General features: G+C 42.3%; 1 protein-coding gene across 3 annotated transcripts in view; it reads left to right on the top strand.

Annotated features, from left to right (window-relative positions):
• Slc5a9 (solute carrier family 5 member 9) overlaps positions 1-8,397 on the top strand; it is a 28,360-nt gene extending 19,963 nt beyond the window's left edge. For 2 of the 3 annotated variants that reach the window (XM_087550204.1, XM_087550205.1), the window contains 3 exons: positions 773-988; positions 4,195-4,378; positions 6,929-8,391. In XM_087550204.1, coding sequence (XP_087406330.1) covers positions 773-988; positions 4,195-4,378; positions 6,929-7,137 — 609 coding nt within the window. In that variant the 3' untranslated portion in view covers positions 7,138-8,391. 3 annotated transcript variants of the gene reach the window in all.
• Positions 8,398-25,730: the final 17,333 nt, after the last annotated feature.

Here is a 25,730-nt window from a genome sequence, read left to right as displayed (position 1 = left end):
AAATGTGAGAGGGGGTTAGAGATGCCAGGATGGGAACTGTGACTACATCTCAGGATAAAAAGAAGACACTGGACCGAATCTGCTGGAAGTGCCTTGAAAAGTTAAAGGATGTCATGTTCATGACTCCACACAAATGAAAGAACTCAAGGTCATGACAAAGGCCATCAAAGGAACCCTTCCCTTTATTCCTCCCTAAGCAGTATGTCTACTACTTGCAAGATTTATTCTTGCTGACATCCACAGAACACAGAAAGAGCCCATAGAATTCTGGGTGCTCATGCTCATCCAAAGAACTGAAATAAAGATCAATATCTCGTGAAAAATCTCAGTCATCTGACCAGTTCATAATGGGAATGGAATTATAATTAATGTGAGGTCTGAGACTTTCTTTTGTAAAAAGGAGGGGTGCAGCTCTGCTCTAATTTCTAATTCTCATAACAGAATTTGGCAAACAGGCTCCTGGTGTTCCTCGATTAATAGAAAAACACAGCTTGTTCGATTTGAATATTGAGCATCTGCGACTCAGTACCTGCTAACCTTTCTTTCCATTCCACGTAAGAAAAACTCTGAGCCAGGCTCTGGAGCTCATCTCCATCTCAGTATACTGCTCCGGTTGCCTTTTAAGTCAAATCAGAGTGTTGACGGGGAGCTAGAAACCAGTAAGAAGCCAGTAAGAGAGAAAGATTAAAGCAGGGTGTCTCAACTTCCTAGGAACTCCTCCACCTCACCCCAGTCTCACTCCTCCCTGTCCATTTCTCCACTCTCTCCTTAGGGTGCCTTCTGGGGCCTCATGTTTGGCCTGGTAGTGGGAATACTGCGTATGATTCTGGAGTTCTCATACTCAGCCCCAGCCTGTGGGGAGAAGGACAGGCGGCCAGCTGTTCTTAAGGACTTCCACTACCTGTACTTTGCCCTCCTCCTCTGTGGACTTACCGCCATCATCATTGTCATAATCAGCTTCTTCACGGAGCCCATCCCCGACGAAAAGGCAAGTTGTGTGTTCAGGATGTGGCTACTGGAAGCAATTCCTCTGCTTCTCATGCCTGGAATGCCCCACTGGGTTTTATCCTGCTGGATTAGGGTCTCACCAGCTGCTAAGCAGATATCTTTTGGAGGACATGTTCACTGGGGTATGAATTTCCAGGCAAAAAGTAACACATTGAGTTCAAAATTATTCATTGTCTACCCACTATGAGTAAAGTGTGGTGCTGGGGTTACAAAGATAAATGGTCCCTGCCAACAGTTATCCCCAGGAGAGCAGATGCCAGCATAAACTATTAACTACACAAAAAGGAAGTACAGAAGTACTAGGCTTAATGAGAGGCACTAAGCACAGCTATCCAGAAACAGGTACACTAGCAATGTCTCCCTGAGTTGGACTTAGAGATTACATATAGAGAGATATTAATATGTGTACATAGTACACTGGTTAAGAGAGACATACACGAGAAAGGAACCAGAGAGTATCCCATCCTCTGAATATTGATGTGATCTCCTCCAGCTTGTTTGGTTTACTAAGGCCACCAAAATTGCTTATCACTGACTAGACAGCATAAACATCAAGAATCTATCACATCACCATCTGGAACCAGGAATCCTGGAAGCCTGGGGTCAAGGGAGAGAGGCAGGTTATTTTCATCTGAGGGCCCCTCTGTGGCCTGGACATGGCCATCTTCTTCCTGAGTCTGCACATGATCTTCCCTCTGTCTGCGTTTGGGACCTGACCCCAGTAGGGCTTTCCCATGCCACCTGATCTTGCATGAATTATTTTCTAACAATAGTGTCACCATATGTAACTATAATCCGAGTTATAGGAGTTAAACCTTCAACATAGAAAGTCTGATAGAACATGGTGTGGTCACTGACAAAGCCTGTAGTAGAAGTTGAGCCCTAAAACATTGAGTGGCAGTCACTGATAATGCTCTCACCTGTGTGGTACCTGTGAGTTTGTACAATGATCATATGACTTTTCCAAATAAGAGGGGCTCTAACAGATGAACAAGTGAGGCTGGCTCTTGATGTGGCAAGACATGACCTCTTGCTAATGGGGGTCTCTGATTTTCCCTTGTCTAAATTCTCACTCCACATATCAAAGCCATTCCCACATTAGAATCCATCCCAAGGACCATCTCTGTCACCACTGATGCTGGCTATAGAAGTTGTGTTTTAGACCTTTGGGCCACTGAAAAAAAGGGGTGGGGATAAGAAAAAGTTCAGGGATACCATCTTTTTCTCTGGTGATGGTTTCTTCTCTACTCCCTCTCTCTACAGATAGTGTGGATAAAAACCAGTCCTCATTCCAAGTGTCCATTCCTGTCTGCACCCCCTCAACCCACTGCTGTCCCCAGAACACCATTCAAGTTGTTCTCATTGAAGCTACTCATATTCTTGTTGCTCAAATGAATGATTAATTCTTATCACTCTCTTATGTCAGTTCTGAGGAGAGCTAGACACCACTGACCATATCCTGACTGTTGAAGGCTCTTCTCTACTGATACCTGGTATATTTTTGCTCCTGACTTTCGTTTCATTGTTCTTATCTTCTGGTCTTTTCCTGGGCTACTCTTTTACTTTAGAAAAAAATCTCTGTGGCATGTTACCCTAAAGCACCTGTTATCAACCTGCTAATCACAAGCCTTTGGAGGGGAGGTCATGTGTCAGAGATCCTGCACATCAGCTATTCACATAACAATTCATAACAGTCCCAAAAAAAGTATTGATAAAATAATTTTATGGTTGAGGGTCACCACAACATGAGGAACTATATCAAAGGGTAGCAGCATTAGAAAGGTTGAGAACCACTGTCCCAAAATGTCCCTGGGCTATCAATTTAACAACTATTTATGGCTCCCATTTCTGTCTCTTCTCTATTCACTCTCTTAAGACTGAAGCTAAAAATCTAACTGCCTCCTGGGGACATGAAGACACGCTGCCTATGTGCTGTTAGTGACACGCAGAGTGAACATGAAGTTCATACATTTTGCAGAGATGTGTAGAAACAAACAAACCTCCCAGTTCTCATAATCGGAGACAGGGGCATACTTGAGCCTGACAGAAATAGTGCAAAGTAGGGCTGCAGAAACAGGCAGGTGGCACCTGGCTCTGCATGTAACAGACTGCTGGGGCAGGGAAGGAGTTTTGTTAAAAGAGACCTTCAGAGGCACAATCATGTTTGGGGGGGTCTAACATCACTGATGTGAGATAGAGAAGCTGCATTTCAGTCTTTTGGACCACAAAAAATGGAGATAAGTTGCCATCTCCATCCTTGGATAAGGACCATCCAAGAGGTGTAAGGTTTGGTTTTCCTTACTGAAGATCTCAGAAGCATTACAGACACCTCAAGCTCACCATCATATTTGTGTGCACATTTTCTCAGTCTTCTTCTCTCACAAAGCCCCAAACCCACTCTTGCATCTCTTCCCCCTTGGAGGGGCTTTAATTCCCCGTGTCATCATCTGAGCCAGGAAACAAGACCCATGGTAGTCTCTCCTCTTCACTTGATCATTCTGTAAGTCACCATATCCTGTGAGTTTTACTCTCCTAACATCTCTGAAGGCTGCCACCTCCTGGAATGGGGAGGTCAATGGGTGGTTGAGTATTTGCCTAAGTAAATGTTTGCCTGGGTAAGGCCTAGGTCTGGCTCCAGGCAATGCAAAGGGAATCAATGCCTAGATAAATGCAGAGATCTTTCCCTCCTACCTGTTTTCTCCAGCACCTAACATTTCTTTCACTATTTCTTGTTTCCCTTTTCAACCATTTCCAGGCTGGAGCATTTCAATTCACTTTGAGAGAGCCTTGAAAACTCTAGCCTACAGATCTTTCTCTTTGACTAAAGGCTGCAATAGCTCTTGCTGGTTTTCAAGTTTGTTCTTGCCAGTAATCAGCTCCTCCCCTGGGACCTTCCATGCTTTTGATTGGTGATCAGGCATCTACTTAACTGTCTAGGCTTGTTTCTCCCAGCTGCCAGGGAATTCCTGACTCAGATCTAAATTTCAGCACCCAGCGTAGGCCTGACAGAAAGAAAGTGGCTACTCCAGAAAGGCTCATATTTGAAGATAAGAGAAAGCAATGGCTTTCCCACCTCACCTTCTTCTTCTGTCTGTCTTCTATGGTTCTGTCACTCCCATGGATGAGAATTCCTTCTCCACAGCAGGACTGTCCTCTGACTCCAAACTTTGTTTCTTCTTGTTCTAGCTTGCTCGCCTGACCTGGTGGACAAGGAGCTGTCCCATATCTGAACTACAGAAGAAAGTCTCTGTGAGTGTGAACAACACAGAGAGTGACAACTCTCCAGCACTGGCAGGGAGGCCAGTGATGGAGGGCACTGCAGGAGATGAGGAAGAAGCAAACACCACCTCAGAGCCTGAACAACCAGAAGGTAGGTTAAGTGCATTTTGGGCAATATAATGGGACATAGAGGAGCTTGAGGACAAACATAATGTTGAGGATCCCCCAAGGACCAATTTTGTGGTTACTGGGGATGTAGGACGCTGAGAGAATCCAATCAAAATCACCCTTTCACTTTCCCATGTTCCTATTAAACCAGTTAAGACAGGTGAGAGTCTAAAGATTGACTTGATAACTCATGAGGTGGCTAGTTTTAGATTCTATCCACAGGGAGGTGTACTTTCTAATACTGAACCCATCATTAAACAAAGATGCTCACCCATTCTCCAGAGGAACTAACCAACAGCTCAGCAGAAGAAACCTATGGGCAGGAAACTGAACAGCATTACAACTCTTGAGTGTACTCCATGTGGAAGGTAGCATAGATTTCCTTCCTGGGACCTCGTGGGACCTCGTGGAAAGAGTGTAGAGCATGTCCACACACTTGTGTTGTCATAGGGATATTGCAGAAAAGTGGCTACTTTGCTGCCAGGTTCTTAGAGCTGCTTATGCCTTCCCACAGGTTGTTAATTGTGTTAGGATAGTACATTAATTAAATCAAAGCCACAGTGTGCCAGTTGACAATATAATGAGGTCATAGCCTTCCTGTAGTGAGATTAAATAATAATATTAAGGCATCACATGATAGAATGACATAGATGATAGAATGACATCATTATTGAGATTTTTCAGTTATAGTATTCCCAAGGAAAAATTTAAAATTCCAAAAGTCACATCAGTTGCGAGTTAAAGTCCAAAGTCAATTATCTTTCCCTTATGAAGCAGAAATTTAATAAAAATGTAAGTGCTGTGTTTATTTCCATTGTTAGTTAGATAGTCTCAGTGCCTGGATGGAGCTGGGATCCTCTTGCCAGCTGTTTGACATAGAATTGGGCAAAACTCCCTCAACCTTCAGAAAGCCTGGGTGTTGTATCTGCCTCTGTGGTGCCCACCTTTTTGTGTCTACAGGAAGTTAAGCCAGACACCTCGCAAAGCATCACTGCTGGACCCCCACATTTGTCGATGTTCTGCCTCCCAGTTCTTCTGCATTCACTGGGTCTGAAACCCTGCACTGCCCCTCAGGCTTGAATGGATCCCACTTTTTGAGGCCCTTCACCTTAATTCAAGGTCTTCATGCTATACAAATGACCACTATCTAGTAGCTAAAGATACCAGGAGCTCCAGAGCTACCAACATCTAAGGCTCAAAACTTCTTGCCCAGGCAGTGGTGGTCAAAGGTCAGTGAAGCAGTCTGAAAAGGAGAGATACTTAGTAGATATAGAGATGGTCATTTCAGAGGCATCAAAGGCCAAAGCCACTCTCTCTGGTCTTAGCAGTCACCTCACCTAGGTTCAGTGTACTTTGCTTGGCAAAAAAAAAATGTAGCTTCATTTTTCTTTTGCAAGTGTTAATACATTTTGAGTTTGTCTTAAAACTGCTTCCCCCATCACTGCAAAGACTGGCTTTGGCTCCTCAAAGTTTATGGGCTGGAAAGAACATCCTTCAAGCAGTCATGTAGGTGAAGCAGCTATGAGGGAAGAGAGGAAAGAGTGTTTCCAGAGGAGGGGGGAAGAGTCCATGGCTGGACCCCAGAGCTAGATAGGCACACAGTTACAAGTCAGACTGGCTCCTTGCTGGTCCCTGTGTTCAGGACAAATAGTTCCTGTTGATACAAAGAAATGCCTGCTCCCTGTGAACAGCTGCACCTAAGAGAGGAAAGTGAGAAATACAGCCCCAATGCCTCAAGCATTGGTGGTTACAAAACACCACTGTGGAGGAATGAGAGGGACAGAGAAGGCACCTGCTTATGGAGTGGATCTTGCTGAAACAAAGGAACCTCAAAAGAGGAGGGAAGCAGCCCCTTTAAGCTTAGCTTATGTAGTCACAACCTCAACAATTCCCCATACTGCTGGCCTGGCCGGAATTCCTAAGGCACCTGAGCATTTGGATGTCACTCACACACCCTCGCCCAGTCCCAGCAGCCATAGCATTTATAGTGTTTTAACCGCCATTCTCCCTTAGAATACTGCAGGACATGTCATAAGGCATATGAGGAAGAAAGTGCCTGCCATTAAAGATTGATTTATTGATACATGGCCTTAGGCAAGGCAGAAGGCAGAGCTGGCCTTACTGCTAAGTTCCTGACCTCCAGCTCAATGCCAGGCCCTATATGCAGGGAAATGATTCTATCTGGTTTAGATATTCCCCCTTTCTGGGTAAAATAGGCTTTGTTTGTCCCCACGCTGCACTGGTGTTCTGAATGACAAAGCATGATGCTAGCTTCAACATACTATCCCCATAATAAAATGTTTCTAAGCTGTGACCATTTGGATGCTATTGCCAAGGTCACAGTTCATCCTAGAGACTCAACTTATCACCCATCCTATGCCTTACAAAGTGTCCTCCCCATGTGCACCCCACTCCTTCCTTCCATGACTTACCCATTCCTCACCCTCTCATCCCTTGTCCAACATTCCCTTTTTCCTTCCTTTCTTCTTCCCCTGTCCCTTCTCCTCCTTTTCTCTTATGGCCTGTCGTCCAGTCCTACACAGGTCCTGGGGGAAATGGCTGTGGAACTGGTTCTGCGGACTCTCTGGAACACCACAGCAAGCACTGAGCCCAGCTGAGAAGGCTGAGCTGGAGCAGAAGCTGACCAGCATCGAGGAAGAGCCACTCTGGAGATGTGTCTGCAACATCAATGCCATCATCCTGCTGGCCATCAACATCTTTCTCTGGGGCTATTTTGCATGACTCCAGAGACTAGGGTTTAGTTGAAATGAGTAAAACCACTGAACCCTGGTCCGTCCCCAAGACCAAAGGCAGGCTCTCTTTCCAACTTGCTGTGCTAACTGCAGACCACAGAGACTGAGAGCAAAAGAGCCTTGAGGAGCATCTGTTCTCATATGCTTGTAAGGTGGAGATATGAAGGGCTAGAGTGGTCACTAGGATCACCCAAAGTCATAAAGCAGGACTTACACTAGGTCTCCAACTCCAGCTCTCTTTCTATTTTACTACCCTGTAATCCTACCTCAAAAACACTATCCCCTCCATCCAATGAAGATATTCATTGTATGTGTATCTTCCAGTTAAATACATAGTAAGAAAATGGGTAGAGAATTCTATAAAAATTATTCTTGTATACTCGTTCCCTTTCTGCTTCCTGTTTCCCTTTCCCTCCTTGGCTCTCAGTAAGATGAGTCCAGTGAGAAGGGTCTTATCATGCCGTTGGTTTCCATTGTGCCTGTCAATCCCATAAGAGCAAAGAGCACAGATAACATGACAGGTGTGGAGACAAGTGCTCCAAGACCAGGATCCTCCTTGGCACAATTCTAATTCCACTTATGTCCCCAACAACCTTTCCACATCCTAGGAACTTGGAGCCTAGCTTGAGTGATGTATTGAAAATAACAGGAATCAAAGAGCCCTAGGGAGCAGAGAGGACAGCCTGGGGGTGGGCACACCATGACATTCACCCCTCTGCCTTTATTTGCCAAAACTTCTTCCCTGAAATATATTGAAGACCATGTCTTTGAGCAACTTCTCAGGAAGATTTCCAAATGCTGCACACTGGATCAAGGTCCCACTCAGACCCTACAATGCATATGCTGCCTCCTTGTGGCCCTATCATACTGCCCTGCAGTATACATTCCCTTGTAGATGGTGCATGCCTAGGAGCAGGGATCAATGGTGATGTCCAAACTGGCTTTGTACCTATCAACAAAAGAAGCCAATAGATGCTTGTTGGATTCATATGCACTTCCAGGCCCTGTGCCTTTTGCTCTCTGGATGGTGAGGAAGAGAGTTATGGAGTTGGCTTCTGGAGAAGAGACTCTGTGAAGTATCATGAGCAGCTGAGTCTCAGGCATATAGGCTGAATGGTACAGATGCAGCCAAGAATGGCCCTTCTCCCTCTCCTCTGGTCCTCTGCAATGCATTTTTGATCACCGTGTCAATGACTGCTCATTCTAACTGAAGACAAATAAAATTCCATTTCATTAACCTGCAGACACAGCTGCGCGTCTGAACCTCTCCTCTCGTAGCTGCCTCCAAATTTTTCTTTCAGTGACTGTCTGACCTCACTGACCCTTGCTTTGAATCAGAGAGTACACTAAGTGGGTCCATCTGAGAGGCCGTACTCTTGGACTGCACTGTAGGAGTCAGAACATTTTTAATTCAGCTCTTATAATGGAGTGCAAGGTGTGCAAGAGCCCCATGGCCGGAGTTCTGCTCCCAGCTCTTCACATCTGAATGAACGAGGGAAATTCAAAAAACTACTTGTTCATGGGCTAGTGAGGAAAGATGGGGTCAGAGGCAAACAATAAACTGCTGTGGCAAAAAGCTTACAGGTGAATGTCTGCTCTGAAAAGAAACTTAGATTTAAAAAAAAGAGGAAGATGCTTTCAGTGGGGTTGGGACATAGTCAAAATCCCACAGGGTGTCAGCAATTACCACTGTCCGTGCAAAGGTGATGAGCAGGTTGGTTTTGACACAGGTGGGTGCAGAGAATCGTGGAGTTAGCCTGGCTACTTTGAGAAGCCATGGGTTTTTCAGGGTAGAGTCCATGGCTCCTGGTGCACAATGTACCTTCCATTTCCTGAGAGGCCAAGGCACTCCCTCAGGCAGTGAAGCTTTCAGACTGCCTGATGTTTTTTCTGTATGTTCCCTTGGAAACTGAGGAAACATGGAAGCTTGACAGGACAATTGGTTTTAGACATTCATTTTGTGCATTCTGTAAAGTTTGAAAACATCATTGTATCCTGGCAACAACTCTATGGATCCTTTTTCAGGATAAAGGTGTAAAAAGTCTAATTGCTCTCAATAAAACTATCACGGCCTCAGTCTTGCTGTGGCCCCTCCAACTGTCCTGGCTTAGTTCCTGGAGGCCAGTGTCAAGTATCCTTGTCTCAGTAAGTAAGCCCTGGCTGTCACTTACAGGTGGAGCTGGAAGACAGGAATGCCGAAACCACCCAAGGTCTTGGGTGGGTCTATCGTGGCCACACAAATTGCCAGTGTGTGTGTGTGTGTGTGTGTGTGTGTGTGTGTGTGTGTGTGTGTATCTATTGGTAAATGTGTTTGTCTCACTTTTGCCAACTAAAGGACATTAGAGTTTCTCCCACCAAACCATCCTTCCTCTGTCATGTGGCTCCCTCCATTTGGAACACAACCTTTGACTTCCTCCCCTGCACCTCCTAGCTCCTGCTCATCTCAGGAACCATCCCTTCCAGTGACTTACTGATGCCTCTCACCCAGGGGTTTGTGTCCCTCTGAGTTCTCACATGCTGCCTTTCAACCACAAGAATCTCATGCTCATACCACAATGTCTTTTCTGCTCTTTGTTATAAATCGATGCTCTTTAAAGTTGGGCTGTGGGTTCATACAGGGATTACATATATCAGGAAACTTAGTAAATGATAAAAAAATATCCAGTGAATGAGTGAATATTAAATTATGGCATATATTTAAAATTCATAAATTCAATTCATACTATATCTTGCCTCTGTTAATTTTTCCGACTTCTAATCATAACTCAGAGCAATAATTAGGAGCAACTGTCTTTGGGGCTATAAACTCCTGCTGGGCATGAAGCTTCACTAAATTCCTACAAACTTCTAGAGGAAGGTAGGCAAGGATTGCCACCTTTTCAGAGAGGATGGCCACTGCCATGTGAGATTCAGACAGCACAAGGTAAACATGAAAAGCAAAGAAGCTCTCACATTAGGAATGCCAATGTATTTGGAGGCACATCGGCTATAAATAAAACATTTGAAAGTGGTAAGGAAGCCAGCGTTGACGTATGTGGGGCTGGAGGACAGGACATTTGGACCCACACCCAAGGTCTTGGGTGGGTCTACCATGGGCACACAAATTGGCAGATAGTGCCTAAAGTGGCACATCAGCCTCCCACACTAGTGCTTCTGTGTCCCCTTTACAACCTTGTCACCCCACCATGCTTTCTGCTTCTAGCAAGGTCCTGTTCTCAGTCTCAGACTCTGCCTGCTTACCTGTGAGTAGACAAGAAGTCACCCAGCCTGTATTATATGGTGCTTCAGCATTGTCCTAGGCTTCAGTATCTACACTGTGAACGTGTGTGTGTGTGTGTGTGTGTGTGTGTGTGTGTGTGTGTGTGTAGTGGTGCTGGTGGTGGTGGTGGTGTATGTGTGTGTGTGTCTGTGTGTCTGTGTGTAGTGGTGGTGGTGGTGGTGGTATGTGCATGTGTGTGTGTGTGTGTGTGTGTGTGTGTGTGTGTAGTGGTGGTGGTGGTGGTGGTGGTGGTGTATGTGTGTGTGTGTGTGTCTGTATGTAGTGGTGGTGGTGGTGGTGTATGTGCATGTGTGTGTGTGTGTGTGTGTGTGTGTGTGTGTGTGGTGGTGGTGGTGGTGGTGTATGTGTGTGTGTGTCTGTGTGTCTGTGTGTAGTGGTGGTGGTGGTGGTGGTATGTGCATGTGTGTGTGTGTGTGTGTGTGTGTGTGTGTAGTGGTGGTGGTGGTGGTGGTGGTGGTGTATGTGTGTGTGTGTGTGTCTGTATGTAGTGGTGGTGGTGGTGGTGTATGTGTGTGTGTGTCTGTGTGTCTGTGTGTAGTGGTGGTGGTGGTGGTGGTATGTGCATGTGTGTGTGTGTGTGTGTGTGTGTGTGTGTAGTGGTGGTGGTGGTGGTGGTGGTGGTGTATGTGTGTGTGTGTGTGTCTGTATGTAGTGGTGGTGGTGGTGGTGTATGTGCATGTGTGTGTGTGTGTGTGTGTGTGTGTGTGTGTGGTGGTGGTGGTGGTGGTGTATGTGTGTGTGTGTGTGTGTGTGTGTGTGTGTGTAGTGGTGGTGGTGGTAGTGGTGGTGGTGTATGTGTGTGTGTGTGTGTGTGTGTGTGTGTGTAGTGGTGGTGGTGGTATGTGCATGTGTGTGTGTCTGTGTGTAGTGGTGGTGGTGGTGGTAGTAGTGGTGGTGGTGATGGTGATAGTGGTGGTGGTGGTGGTGGTGGTGTGTGTGTATGTGTGTGTGTGTGGGTGTGTGTGTGTATGTATGTATGTATGTATGTGGTGGTGGTGGTGGTGGTGGTGTATGTGTGTGTGTGTCTGTGTGTCTGTGTGTAGTGGTGGTGGTGGTATGTGCATGTGTGTGTGTGTGTGTGTGTGTGTGTGTGTGTGTGTTTATAAAGATAGTAAAAAAAATTCTAGCAGCCCACTTGAAAGAAAACTGCTTGTCCATTGTGCCTGTTGGTGGTTCTTACAATCATTTTCGAGGCCTTACTTCAGCTAACCTCATCTCACTGCAGGAGAAATAAAAGGCCAAGGGTCAGAGCGGGCATCATAGTTTGATTTTGCTACTTGCTTTGTGATACTCCATGCCTCATTAACGTCCATCTCTTTATCCCTTAATCAAGAGTGAGTATAAAGGTTAAGTCTTTTCAAACATGACATCATATATTTTTAACTTGATTCCAAACATAAAGAAGGCCGAGTCCATGGGACAATAAGGAGGTAAGCAGGAAAAACAAGTCCCATGACAGCCAAGGCAGTAGCAGCACAAACAATGTCACAGTGGAGAGTCATTTTCAGAATGGAACTGGCTTTGCCACAAACAATACGAACATTAAGTAGGAGCTTTGTACTGTGAAAGGACAGTTTCAAAACAAATAGTGTGCTTAAAAGCATCAGGAAAAAAATGTCTTTAAGATGATTTGCAATTGAGCTTGAACCACAGAAAGCCCTCTGTTTAACATGGGAGACTTACAGTGATGTCGCCAGGTGTGAGAGTTCACATCAGTCAGAAGAGGTGCAAGCTGCTGGAAGGCTAGGAAAAAAGCAGGGTAGGTTTTCCATTAACCTAGAAGGAAAGCCACTCTGGACTTCCAGCAGTGAGATGACTGCAATTTTCTCCTTTCTCTGGGGTAAAAAGTTGGGAGAACTTTGAAGGTTATATATAAATATAAATCCTAGTGACTTAAATTGAGGTAGTTACAGTTTATGTTCATATTTCAAAATCAAATCTCAGCTTTAGCCCAGATTCACAGAGTAGAAATGTTGGACTTTTCACTATGATCTTATATGAAATCTACAGCTTTTGCTGAAAGGGAAAAGGGAATACGCTATACCTTACCTCTTGAATAGAATGTCAAGTACTGCCCCATCTCTTAATGAGGTCTGCATATAAATTTCAGAATTATAGATGTTTGGAATGGGAGGTTCTCTGGAGGCCCCTGCTATAGCCCTCCTGTTCTCCTATCATGGGTCAGAGCTTTTCTGACATCTTCCCCACTCTGTTTGAAGCCTCTCTTTACACACTTCTGTAGAGGACTGACAGCCTCCTGAGGGACAGCATCCACCACCCACCTGGGTCACATTTGCAGTTAAAGTTGCAGTTTTCAACCCAAACAAACAGTATGAAAGAGAGTTCAAGGGAATGACCTATTCCAAAATTAGATCCCTATTACTGGTGATTTCTTTCTGAAAAAATAAAAATAATCTAGGAAACTGCGAACTTGTTGCAGAAGTACCTGTTTATCTAAGATTAAAAGTATAGGCACAGAAAGATAACTGGTGACTTAAAAACCTCCTTAATTATTGTCCAGAGAGCACCTCCCATTTCCATACCATCCCTCTCCTGCTACTCTCAACCTCGTTCAGAGATGCTGTCCTTTACAAAGAAACAAAGCCCTGTTTCTTGTGCCTCCACACTAGTCCTTGAGCCTGGACTTCTAGCTGAACATTCAGCCCCACACCCACTGCAGTATCCACTTTCAGGGCTGTTCTTTGCCAGGCTTACATAACAACAGTAAGAGAGATAGATATTGCCATTATAGAGAAAATATAGGCCAGGCAAATAAAGACAGCAGGCATTGAAAGTAAAGAGCAAAACACCTTGGGAACACATCAAAGGACTAGAACCAGAGATGTCTCCATGGGAGAATATTTATCTTGACATTTAACTCTACTTTGTGAGATTTCTGGGCAACAAAGTACAGTGAATTATATTTGACCCCAGGTTGGGGTGCAAAGCAAGTAAGTAAAATGACATGCATTTTGGGGGGGGGCAGTGAAGAAGCTGACCTGGCTGACACACAGTGGGAGGAGAATAAGCCAGATGAGGTGGGAGAGGAGCAAGTCAAGTCACTGATGACCTTGGGGACCAGCATGACGATGATAATGATGATGATGCAAGAATGAGACTTATAAAACACTGGGCTTGCTGCTCTAAGCCAGACAGACAAATATGGCATGATTCCACTTACACAAGATACATAAGACATATAAAGTCAGAGAAGTTGCCAGAAAGAAAGCAACAAAGGATATGTCAAGAATACCCAAAGAAGTGACTATGGGTATCAGCCATGGGCAGAAGAGAGAGCTTGATTTTCATCATAAACTGAACTATGCTCTTTGTTACCATTAACTAAAAATAATAAATAAATAATAGTATAACTACTTTATCTTATGTCCAATTAATATGTAAATTTCATGTACAAATTTGAATTTAATATGCTAGTAAAAATTTAAAAAATCAAAATAAAATTTAAAAATTAATGCACATAAAAAAGATATCTTTCTTTGAATGGGAGCTTAGATTGAGGCAGTAGGAAGAGGGGGCAGGGAGAATTGAATTAAATGGAGCCTTCCAAAGCAATCCACAGTTTCAATGAGCAATAGAAAAAAGCATTGAGAAAGGTCTTCAGTCCTGGAAAGTGCTAGATCCTCGGAGACGCGGGATTTGGTCCTGGATGGGGAAGAAAAAGCACAAGTTCACATGAGCCCATCGAGTCATAGATACTGTGAGTACCTCACTGGTGTTGCAAAAAGATGCCTGTGTCTCCTTCTGGGGCTTGGTGAAGAGGTCAAGGTCGTAACTCTTCATGAACTCTACTTGGGAAAAACACTACCGATCTCTGGATCTTAGCTCTGGATCTGCAGCGTTAGTAAAGGAGAGTGGTGATGTTCTTTGGTGATGTAGTAATTGGAAGAATAAGAGATACTTCAGACATTATCCTGTGAAGGAAACCGGAAGAGAAAGTGGAACTCTGTTCAGCCACACTCTAATGTGTTTGTATCAAAGTAGTATAATAAAACTTAGTGTGGAGTGGGAATAGTGACACTGGGAATTTGTCACCAGGTTCTCCAAGAAAAGATCTGGAGGCCTGGAGAGACAGTTCAATTCCTAGCACCCTTAAGGTAAGTAGCTCAGGATCTATTTAGTTTCAGGGGAATCCATCGCCCTCTTCTGACCTCTTCAGGTACTGCATGCATATGGTGCACTTTCTCACATACAGGTAAAACTCATTTGCATAAAATTTAATTTAATTTAAAAAGGAGAAATAGGAGGCCCGGAACCGTGGGTACTGGTGGCTGTATACAGGGGCAGCCATCACCTACCAGACTGGTCAGGACTGCCCTAGCTGCAGATCCTTCTTACTAGAGGACTGACCATGTTAGAAGGCAGCACAAATTCCAGAGGCTAATAAATACAAAGACATTGACCACGTCAGCCTCACAAAGCAACTCTGAGATCCTAGCTATTTATCAAGGCCACCATCAGACCTGGATCTCAGTTCGACATCTCTACCCAGCTCTTTACTCCTCCCTCCCCCACACTGGGAGGGATGCAGAAATATTCCCTAATCAGCACCCTTTACTTTCAGTCTCAGAGGCTGAAACCAGAGTCTGGGACCAGAATGGGGAACCAGGATCAATCATCTTTTCATCTGATGCTTTATAATACTTGCTGCCATCCCATGCCATGGCCCTGTGATTTCTGAAGATAGGCTCTAGCTGAACCACAAGCTTTTCCATTTCCTACGTGTTGTGGGAAGTAGCTAATGGCTATTTTCCGCTCTTTAAGATAGAGTAGTAATGGGTTTCAATTAACCCAGTTGGACAAATAACAAAAAGGGTATCATGTGTTCTACACATAATTCCTTCCAACCTGCCCTACAGACTCCCGCAGCAGAAACCATTAGTCCTTGTGTGTTTTATTTTCCTCTGCTGCACCCCTGAAGTGTTTGCTGATATTTGAAATCTGGTAATAATTGTTGGCCCCTAGCTATGTTCCTGAATCTTCAGCCAAGTTCATGGTCATCCCATTTTCTGAGTCAGACAGTATAATCAACTTGCTTCTAGACATAAAAAGGAAGGAAAAAATCTCTTTAAACTTCAGGGCCACAAAACTGTTAGGAAAATGTGTCCAGTGAAAACATTGCATGGTCACAGAAGAGAGGATGCAGATCAAAATAAATATATTTGGGACTTCTATGCAAGGATGTGCATGGATAGAATGAGCCAATATTGGGGAAGGGGAAGCTCCCATTCAGAACATTTTAGGGAGCTCATCTTCATTAATTCAGTTGTCTATGGCTTGTTTCTGTCTTTGAATCACAGCAAGCTAAACACCACATATTCTCATCTCAGGTCTCTTAAGAAAGGTAAAAATACACAAACTCTTATAAATAAAAGAAATTTTAAATGAACTAATAAGTTCTAATGAGAGCTGTGTGATTAACAGAGGCCAATATCCACCAGGCACTCACTCACTGATGGCAGCCATGTTTTAGCCTCTCCATGGTATGAATGCCTTGGTGCACAGTAGGAATGGGGCTCCCACAGGGTGTCCATAGTAGCCCTACAGTTTAACATTATTTCTTCTTTTCCAGATCAGGGAAGGGAGGAAAGGACCAGTCATCCAACAATGAATACTGTCTGTAGAAATGCGAAGGTTCTGATGAAGCCCATCTCTACTCCTGTACAGCTGTAAGAAAAAGAATTCAGTCTCATGGCCAGATAGACAGGATGGGAATAGTAACCCGACCCTGAGGATCCTCTATAACACAGCCAGATAATCTGGAGAGGAAAGTCAGGTTCTGAAAAGAAAAGACAAACACCAAAACACCAGGTAGAAAAGATGAGAGAACCAAATCGAGACAAGCTTGTAACTTTAATTTTTCAAAATTCTAATGATGGTCCTTAAACACGTTAACCTCCTTTCCAGCCCATCACCCACCAGAGGCAGTGGAAAAGAAAGGATACGGGGGAAGTGGGCCTGTTTAGAAATGGTTCTTTGGAGCAGATCCCATCTGTGTTGTCAGGAAATCAGCAGGTCAGCTGACAGGTCAGCAGTGGCAGCTCAGTCCACTGGTAAACACTTCAGGGATACACCTGAAGTCCAGTTCTGTAGTGATGGGTTAGCAGCAGCAGTGGTTCATCCTAGCAGAGACAGCCAGGCCTCCACCAAGTTGGTACAAGTCCCCGGGAGGGACCAGGGCCAACAGGAATGCCAGGCAAAGTTCTCAGCTGAGCCTCTTTCAGCAAAGATTCAAGACCAAGAAGCATTTAACTGTGCAAGCAAGCCAAGCTTAGCTCTTCACTGTCTGTTGAGTCCTATTTATATCCCTGTGAACACCACTGGTCCTCCGCAAGTCTTGCCTCAGCATGTGCGTCTGCCTCAGCTAACATCACTCTGCCAATCAGCTTGAGTCTGCAGAAGTGACAAAAAGCTGCCAGCACACCACGAAGAGTTTTTTTGGTGCGTTTCTCTCTCTGGAATCCCAACAAATGCAGCTCAACTATGCAAAATAAGGCTGACCAATATATGCATGCTGTTAGCGAAGAATCCTTTATCACGAGTCCTTTCACTTGCTTGCTTTAGCTAATCATCTTTCACCTGTGTCTGCTTCAGTACAATGTTCCTTCACGTGTTTGCTTTAGCAAAACACCCTTTCACTCGTGCCCACTTCAAGAAAACACTCCTTCATGTGTTTTTCCAAGCAAAACGCCATCCAACACTTTGCAAAGAAGCCTTAAGTTTCCACTCCACAAGCAAGCTTACAGGAGGTCATGCCACTGATACAAAGGTCTCTTCTCTAATCCAAAACTGCTGTCCACACTGGCAAGCCAGAATTTTGTCCAGTGACTATAAAGAATCACATGACATTCCTTAAATATAAGGAATTTTCAATAATATTTTAGTAAATCTGAAAATAAAATATGTTCAGTATATTTCAGGAGACTAGGTAAATAAATTGCTAGAATAAGTTAAAATATAATTATTTGAGAGTTTCAGATATTAAGACTTCACTTATTAGAGGTCACATAACAGACAGTTTAGTGCTTTGTGAATTTATATTACACAGAGCTCAAAGCCTATTCTGACAAATATTTTTCTTCAAAGGCAAGAAAGCCTCCTAATGTAGGTTAAAAATTGCCTTTTCCAGATTCAACAGAAACATCAGTGCTTTTCAGCCAGCTCAACTTCTCTTAATTTGCCCCGACTGAGGCCTAACAGTTTTTCTTAAAAACATGTGTGACAGCGTGGGCGATCGTGTAGAGACTTCGAGAGAGCATGAGCAAGGCATCATTGCTGAGAATACAGGGGCGGTGGATCCTTACACCCTCCCAAGCCCCAGCCTGGACTTTAATAGTTATATTAAAGAACTGCAATTTCTGCCACCTGTGTTGTGACTAAACACCACCAAATCGTGACCGCCTCATAACCATCCACATGGAGCAAGAATTGAGGTCTCATTCAACACATAACACGCACACATCGGAGCTTCTGAAAGTCCGCAGCGTCCTCTGATTCTCTGGTCACCTAACACGCAAGTGTGCTGCAGTCTCCGGTCCGCTGACACACCAGCCGACAAGCTTCACAAATGAGGCTGGAACAAGACGAACGTACGTTGCATACAAGATGCTGTCTCCATAAACGCCAGGAAGGAAACAAAATGAACAGCCGGGACATATGGCAGTGAACTGACAGCGTACCGAAACTAGTCCCACTCGAACAACAAGGAACATCTTGAAATGCTCCAGACATATGTGTTTTGGGGAGAAGACTGAAGTGTTTCATAATAAAAGCAGGACAAAGTGAACTGTGAGTACTGAATAAAGTTTTAATTGAAAATGAGTTTCTAGCCTTCAATGTGTATATGCAATATGCTTCACAGATGGGTTTTTTCTTTTTTTTTTTTAATTTAAGCCTTATCCAAACCAAAAAAGGAACGTGAGGTAAATAAAGCTTCTGAAGATGGCATCAAGGCTAGAATGTATGTAAACACTAGAAAGTTCTGGAACAAACAAACAAGGAAGGAACAGCCACCCTTCTGTCAGCCACTTACTGCATGCACCCTGCATAAGCTGGTCATGTGACTCACATTTGTTGCAGACATGCGTTTTTAGAAGTTTAAACATATACTAAAGGAACGAGGAAACAACCTAGTCGCCAACAAAATGTTTAATTGTTAAATTAGGTTGTGATATATCAAGGCAATAGCAGAGGATTAAGACAATTATTATTATTTTTGGAAAATAAACAATATATGAAAATGAATATTACATTAAAACAGTAGGATATAATATCTTCAAAAAGAAAACTGAATTTTGTAATTTTATATCCGTGCCCTGTGGTTGTTTCATTCTGGTTAATTTTAAAATTAAGATTGGTGTTTCCATTCACCATGATTAAGGTGGGCCGTTTGGCAATAGGGATCTGAGCCAGACTGGGACAGACACTGGCAGAGCTGGTCGTGGGGTGGTTGGCTGGAGAGCGATCTCCAAGCTCTTGAGAGGCAAAGCCAGAGTTTGTGGGAGAGGCACTGGTAGGAGGAACAGGCCGGGAGGCGGTCAAGGTCTGGGAACAGAAGACCGCCATTGCCTGCACCTAGCAGGATTTAGCATGGATTTTTAAAATTACATGATACAAGTAGCCAACAATGATTAATTGTTAAATTACGTTGTGATATATCAAGGCAAAAGCAGAGAGCCAAGACAAAATTCTCATATTATTTTAGAAAAATAAAGAATATATGAAAATGAATATTACATTAAAATGGTAAGACACAATATTTGCAAAAAGGGAATTTTGTAGCAATATATAGAATTGTGAAAAAAATTTAATTTCTTCAAATTACATCCACTGTTTTTTGTTTCTTTGTTTTCATGTTTACTAGTTTCTTCACTGATCTTAATTGTTCCTTTTATTTTGCTTATTTTGAAGTTTGGTTTGTTCTTGTTTTCTGAGGCCCTAAAATACATCATTAAGTTGTTAATTTAGTATCTCCTAAGGTTTATGTTTTTCCTCCATGGCTGGTAGAATTGCAAACTGGTACAACCACTCTGAAAAGCAATTGGAAATAGTTCTACCTGTAGATGGAGCTCATGGGCATATACCCCCCAAAAATGTTCCACCATACCACAAGGACATGTGCTCCACTATGTTCATAACAAGCCTTATTCATAATAGCTAGAAGCTAGAAACAACCCAGATGTCCCTCAACTGAAGAATGGATACAGAAAATGTGGTTCATTTATACAGTGGAGTACTATTCAACTATTAAGGATGAGAACATCATGAATTTTATAGGCAAATTGGATGGAACTAGAAAGTATCATCCTGAATGAGGTAACCCAGACCCAAAAGTCTCCTGCATGACAGGAGCATGGCTGTCCTCTGAGAGACTCTACCAGCATAAATTCTGCCTTTTATTTTGCAGTTAATGTGTTCTTATGAATACAATCAGTTCTGTTTGGCTACCTGAGATGCTGGAGTTCTCTGAGAAGCACAGTGTGAGGCCTGGTGCTCCACAAACCCCAGTATCATTTGAAAAAGCATGTAACTCAGAGCTCTAGAATATTCCCTAACTTTAGGAGGATGCAGCCTGAAATAGATGCAGATACCAGCAACCCAGAAGTCCTTCAAAACCAGATGGACACTGGCAATGCACCTAGCCTTGTGGACTGAGCAGTTTCTGGGTTCTCAGTCTTCTGGAATGCAGACACTTTTAGATTACTCAACTTGCATTATGTAAACTAATCTAATAAATACCTTTGTACTCAATTTGTCAATTCTGCTTTTCAAGAGAACCCGCACTAATAAATACTGTATGTAGGAAGAATAGAAATAATATAGCTGTATAGCAGTTTCCTAAAAGGTTAAGCCTTCCTTTTTGAAGGGAAATATCCTAAGACATAAACTGTAAAGAGAAAATGAACCAAGATGGTATCTTAGAATGTAATGTTTATAAGGAGGTTAAGCAAGAGGGTGTTCTAAGACAGTGGTTCTCAGTCTGTAGGTTGTGATACGTTGGGGGTCAAACCCTTTCACTGGGGTCGCATATCATATATCCTGCATAAAAGGTAATTACAGTATGATTCTTAATGATGTCAAAATTAGAAAGCAGAAATGAAAATAATTTTATGGTTGGGGGGTCACCATAACATGAGTAACTGTATTAAAGGGGACACAGCATTAGGAAGGTTGAAAACTACTGTTCTGGAGTAAGGTGACACCCTTCTCTTGCAGGGAAGTTTCATTAAAATAGAAAGTAAACACTACAAAATAGTTTCAGGAAATACCTGAATCTGAGCAAATTCACAGGGGTTCACCATCCCCAGAGGAATGTAAACAGAAAAGGCTGCTGAGTCACTCTCAGAGGAGACAAGCTGCTAAGAAGACTCTTGGACCAGCCAAGCAGCCTGAAAGAAACAAAGACAAGGCAAACTGCTTGGAAGAAACAAAGTCCAGCTGAGCTGCCAGGGAGAGGACACTCTTCAAACTGTTGAACTGCTTCTAGTTTTCAGCTTTGGTGGGCTCTCAACTCATGCAAGAGTATGAAAAGCCAGCTTCAACACCATAGGACAAGCTGAGGCAGGGCACAGAGTTAGTGACTTCAGATCAGCACAGATAGCAGGTAGTGACTAGAGAAAAATAAAAAAGGGAAAGAAAACATACACAAACACACACACACACACACACATACACACACACTGATGAAGCAAGGCAAGCTTCAACAATTTCACACATACATACATACATACATACATACATACATACACATACAAACATACATACACATACATATATACATACACAGATACACATACATATTCACACATTGAGTGGATGGAGCGAAGCTCCAACCAAATTTTATACATATGCACATATACACAGATGCATATGTACATATTGAGTGGATGGCATAAAGCTCCATTGAGCAGGCTCTAACAATTTTCATACATATATGAAAATTTTCATCTATACACACACACACACACACACACACACTGATGAAGCAAGGCAAGCTCCAACAATTTCACACATATGTACATACATACATATACAAACATACATAAATACATACACACACAGACACACATACATATTCATACATTGAGTGGATGGAACAAAGCTCCAACCAAATTTAATACATATGCACATATACACAGATGCATATGTACATATTGGGTGGATGGCATAAAGCTCCATGGAGCAGGTTCCAACAATTTTCATACATATATGAAAATTTTCATCTATAAACACACACACACACACACACAGGCACACACACACACACACACACACATTTGGAGGGAGCAAACTACAACAACTTTATTCTTCCTCTTGGACTTTTTATAGCATCTAAGACAAAGTTCTCTATGTACGGAAAAGATTACCTCGTAGCCACAAGTTACATATTCTCTAAAAACAATCACCATGAAAACATATTCTTCAAAAACAGATTAAAATCATTACACAAAAGGAAATTGCAACAGAATTATTGATTTTGTATTCTTATTTTGAAACACTTACCTAGTGTTCAAAACATTTCCTGTCTACTTTTCTCTCCACAAGTTCATCCTAGCCACAAAGCAATAGTTCTTTTGTCATTAATATACAAAGTTTAAGCAAGCCAGTCTACAGTAGCAAGTTTTTTCTTTGCTAAGCTGATGACAATTAGTATTTACCAAAAACCAGATCATCATCTGTCTTACATCTTATTTTTGAAGTCTTGTTCTGCTAAACTAGCTAATCAACTACCTTCTTCTCTTGCACTCGTAATAGAATTATTTACACTTTATTTTATCTATAGCCCTGTCTTTTCATGGTGCACCCTGAAACCTATGGCCATACCCCTAAATCACAAGATCCAGGAACTCAGACCAACCTACAATGAATGTTTTCTTTGAATATTCACTTGTCCCAAGTCTATTTTTCTCTTCCTACTATATTTACACACTTGTAACACATGAGAACTCATGGTACTCCATTTCTAACTTATTCTCACTACAAAGGAGGAGGCACATTCTAGTCCTAATTATAATTTTATTATATTAAATGATCTCCTTAAACTTCCTATCAGTTACCCTAACTTCCCAAAAGTATTTAAATCAAATCAAGAATTCTGTAAAATCACTAATTCATCTAAACAATATTATTTTATGGATGTCATCTTCATATTGATCTGCACAAAAATTGCCCAACAGAGTGGGCCTTGTCCAGGAAGCTCACCTGACCACTGCAGCTCCTGTTGCATGGCATCTGCCGATAGATGCAGCTGTCTTTGAGTCATTTCTGCTCTTGTAAGTAGCCTGCGGTCCATACTCCTACAAGTAACCCCAATGAAGGTCATTAGTTCATCAAGCTGGACTTTGGCCTATTCTTAATTTCCTTTTCAGGGTAAATATATAAGTGTATGTCACATCTCTCCAGGACACGTATCTGTCACAACAGTACTCAGCAGAAGAATGGGGGAACCAGACAGAACCATCATCATCATACACCCTAAGGGGGCAACATATATATTAACTCAAGACTACTGTGAGATTATTGTGCAAGAAGAAAGATTCTAAATAAAACACATATGTATATATAATTATATATTATGTTATTACATATTATTTATATTATGTATTTTATATTTATATTGCTTTATATAAGTATAGTTTATTATAAATTTATATATTATATGTTTATTTATTACGTATAATTTTAAAAATTAAAAAATAAGGACAAATATATTAGACTTTAAAAGTTATTTCAACCAACATTTCTTCCATGGTGGGATAGGTTTTACCTTCTCTCCCTGTGATGTTTTATTCTCTCCGTGTGATGTTTTAAGTAGTGAACTGTGATGACAGTAGTGTGCATATAATTTTACATTCACCTCAAACCATCTACACCAGACTGGGATACATATTGCTCCAATGGAGCTTTGACTGCTTACCCTTTGAGTTGTTTGTGTCAGGACTGCACTGAATCAACAGTGTAGCTCTCAGTTCCCAACTTAGTCTAGTTCAAACCCCACTGTATGAGAGGGAGAATTCCCTTTTGGAGGGTTCTTGCTGACCTCTGCAATAGCCTTAGGAGGAAACCTGCCCCAACTTCCCAGTGTCACACTCAAGGCCCCTTGCTTTATGCCCACAGAGGTGTATAGTGACCTCGGTTCCACCGCTCAGAGCTTATAGCTCTTCCTCAGCCTGTTCTGTGGTCCTGGTGTATTGAGGAGGAGAAGAAGGTATAAGCCATTGTCAGGTGCTTCTTGGGGACATCAGCCATATCCATGGTCTGCTTCAAAGTTTCAGCTCCCATGTAGTCCCACCAATTGGGTATCCATCTTTGGTGGCCCAGATGACTGTTCTGCAGCTTTGCTGTAAAGACATGTGAAGGGAGGAACTTCTCAATGGTTCCAACCGTCATGCTGGATTCCATATACCAGTTCCCAGTTGCCCCTAGCTGCCTACTTGCTCAGATCTCACCTGGCTTGATAAATTAATTCATAGCTATAATCCTTTGTAGGGACAGAGGCTGGAGGCATCAATGAGAGTTCTAATCTCCCATCTTCCTTGGAAGCTCACTTAGTAATTCTTTACAATGACTTTTAGATCATTGAAAGCCCTTGCTATAGACCCATCTCAGTCATTTGTGAAGGTTTGTCTTCTCCATCTTCAGAGACTCACCCACATCTTCAGCACGGTTGCTGTCACCCAAATAGGACATCACCAGAATGTGCGTCAGAGCTAATGGCCTCATGGAAGCTGCACCATGAAGTTCCTCAAAAGTACAACTGAAGATTAAATATTTATTTAGAAAATAGTAACACATATATCAGAAAGAGTTTTTACTAATGTTAGGGTCTAAGAAATGGTGCCTATTATTCATATGATTTCAGTCTTGGACCAGAAGCAAGAAGAATGCAAACCTAAAGGTATCAGGCTATACACAGTGAACAATATATTCTGTTCACTAAAAATACAGGCACCTTACAGATAATACGGTGACAATAACTAGGTATGCCATTCTTTTCTTCTTGAAAGAAAAAAAGTTTACACCAAATATAAAGAACTATCAAAAGTCTTTCCTGTGCATTCAAATAGCAAGAGTTTCAGCTGAAAAATCTCTGGCAATAATTTCAGGGTTTATTGCCAGAAAATACTTTTTATATTACCAGTATTTATTCTCAAAAGTGCACTTGAAGTTTGAGGCTTTTTATTACTTTAGATATTTTAATTAAATTTAAGTTTTAAGTTTATTTTTTTAGATTTATTTTTAAAGATAGATTAAAAGTCAATTCCAGAAGTACACACACAAAGGCTTTTAGAAGTTCCATTCATTCAGAAGCTATACTGATTGTGAATACTCTTTGACATTTTTCTTCATATGAAACTTCAGATAAGGGATCAGCTTGTCACCCACATTCACAAACCATAAAACTTCTAACCTTGGCTTTACTATGTTCTTTGGGATTCAGGTACACCTAAATAATACTATGAGAATCAAATAGCATTGTTTAAATGTCCAAAGATGTTTTTTGAAAATAAATTCCAAGTTCAAGTGTTATAAGAATCAAAGTAAAAGATTTGGATGGAATCCAGCAAACATTACAACCCTTGGATTCAATATCACCATTTGCCCTTGTCCTCTAACATACTCTACATTCTCAGTTTCTGAAGACACTGTGTTTCTTTGTGACTCTAAGCAAACTCTAAAACCCTGCCCCTCCTCTCTGATAAAATCATCCTTAAGGATGAAGGGCTGACTCTCTAATTTTTTCATTCACTAAGAAAATGGTACCATCTGTGGTCCTCACCTAAAGCATCCACCTAAACATCTTCAACATGCATTGTCCATGTTATATATACCCATGGTTTTTAACCTTTATAAAATTATTCTTTGAAAAGTTCATACAGTTGCATAATACATTCTGGTCCTATTCAATCCCATTCCTTAGCCCCCTCCCTAATGGCCCAACCCCCCTACCTCTCTCAACAAGTCCCCTGGTTTTTTTGTGATCCATGAGGTTTAACCAGGGACTCCTGTGCTGGTATGGATGTGGAGATATCCACTACAGCATTTACCACTTAGGGTAGCTACATGTTACCGATGTGGGGAAAGTGGGGTCTTTCAGACTGATGGAAGCTTTGTCTCTCAAGTGAGCTTGGGTGGAGGCAGATGAGCTGGTCAGTGTAGCTTGTCCATCTATAAGCTGTCCAGTCTTTCCTGTTCATGCTCCAATTCCTTCCTTTTGCACTGAGAATGTCTACTATGCCACTGTGTGCTGGATGCTTATCTTGTCTTTTGTCTTATTGTGCAGG

The sequence above is a fragment of the Rattus norvegicus genome, chromosome 5 (assembly GCF_021556685.1).
Source record: "Rattus norvegicus strain SHRSP/BbbUtx chromosome 5, alternate assembly SHRSP_T2T, whole genome shotgun sequence".
NCBI classification, from domain to species: domain Eukaryota; kingdom Metazoa; phylum Chordata; class Mammalia; order Rodentia; family Muridae; genus Rattus; species Rattus norvegicus.
Note: the sequence above shows the minus strand (reverse complement) of the source record. Positions and strands in the feature narration are given on the sequence as shown.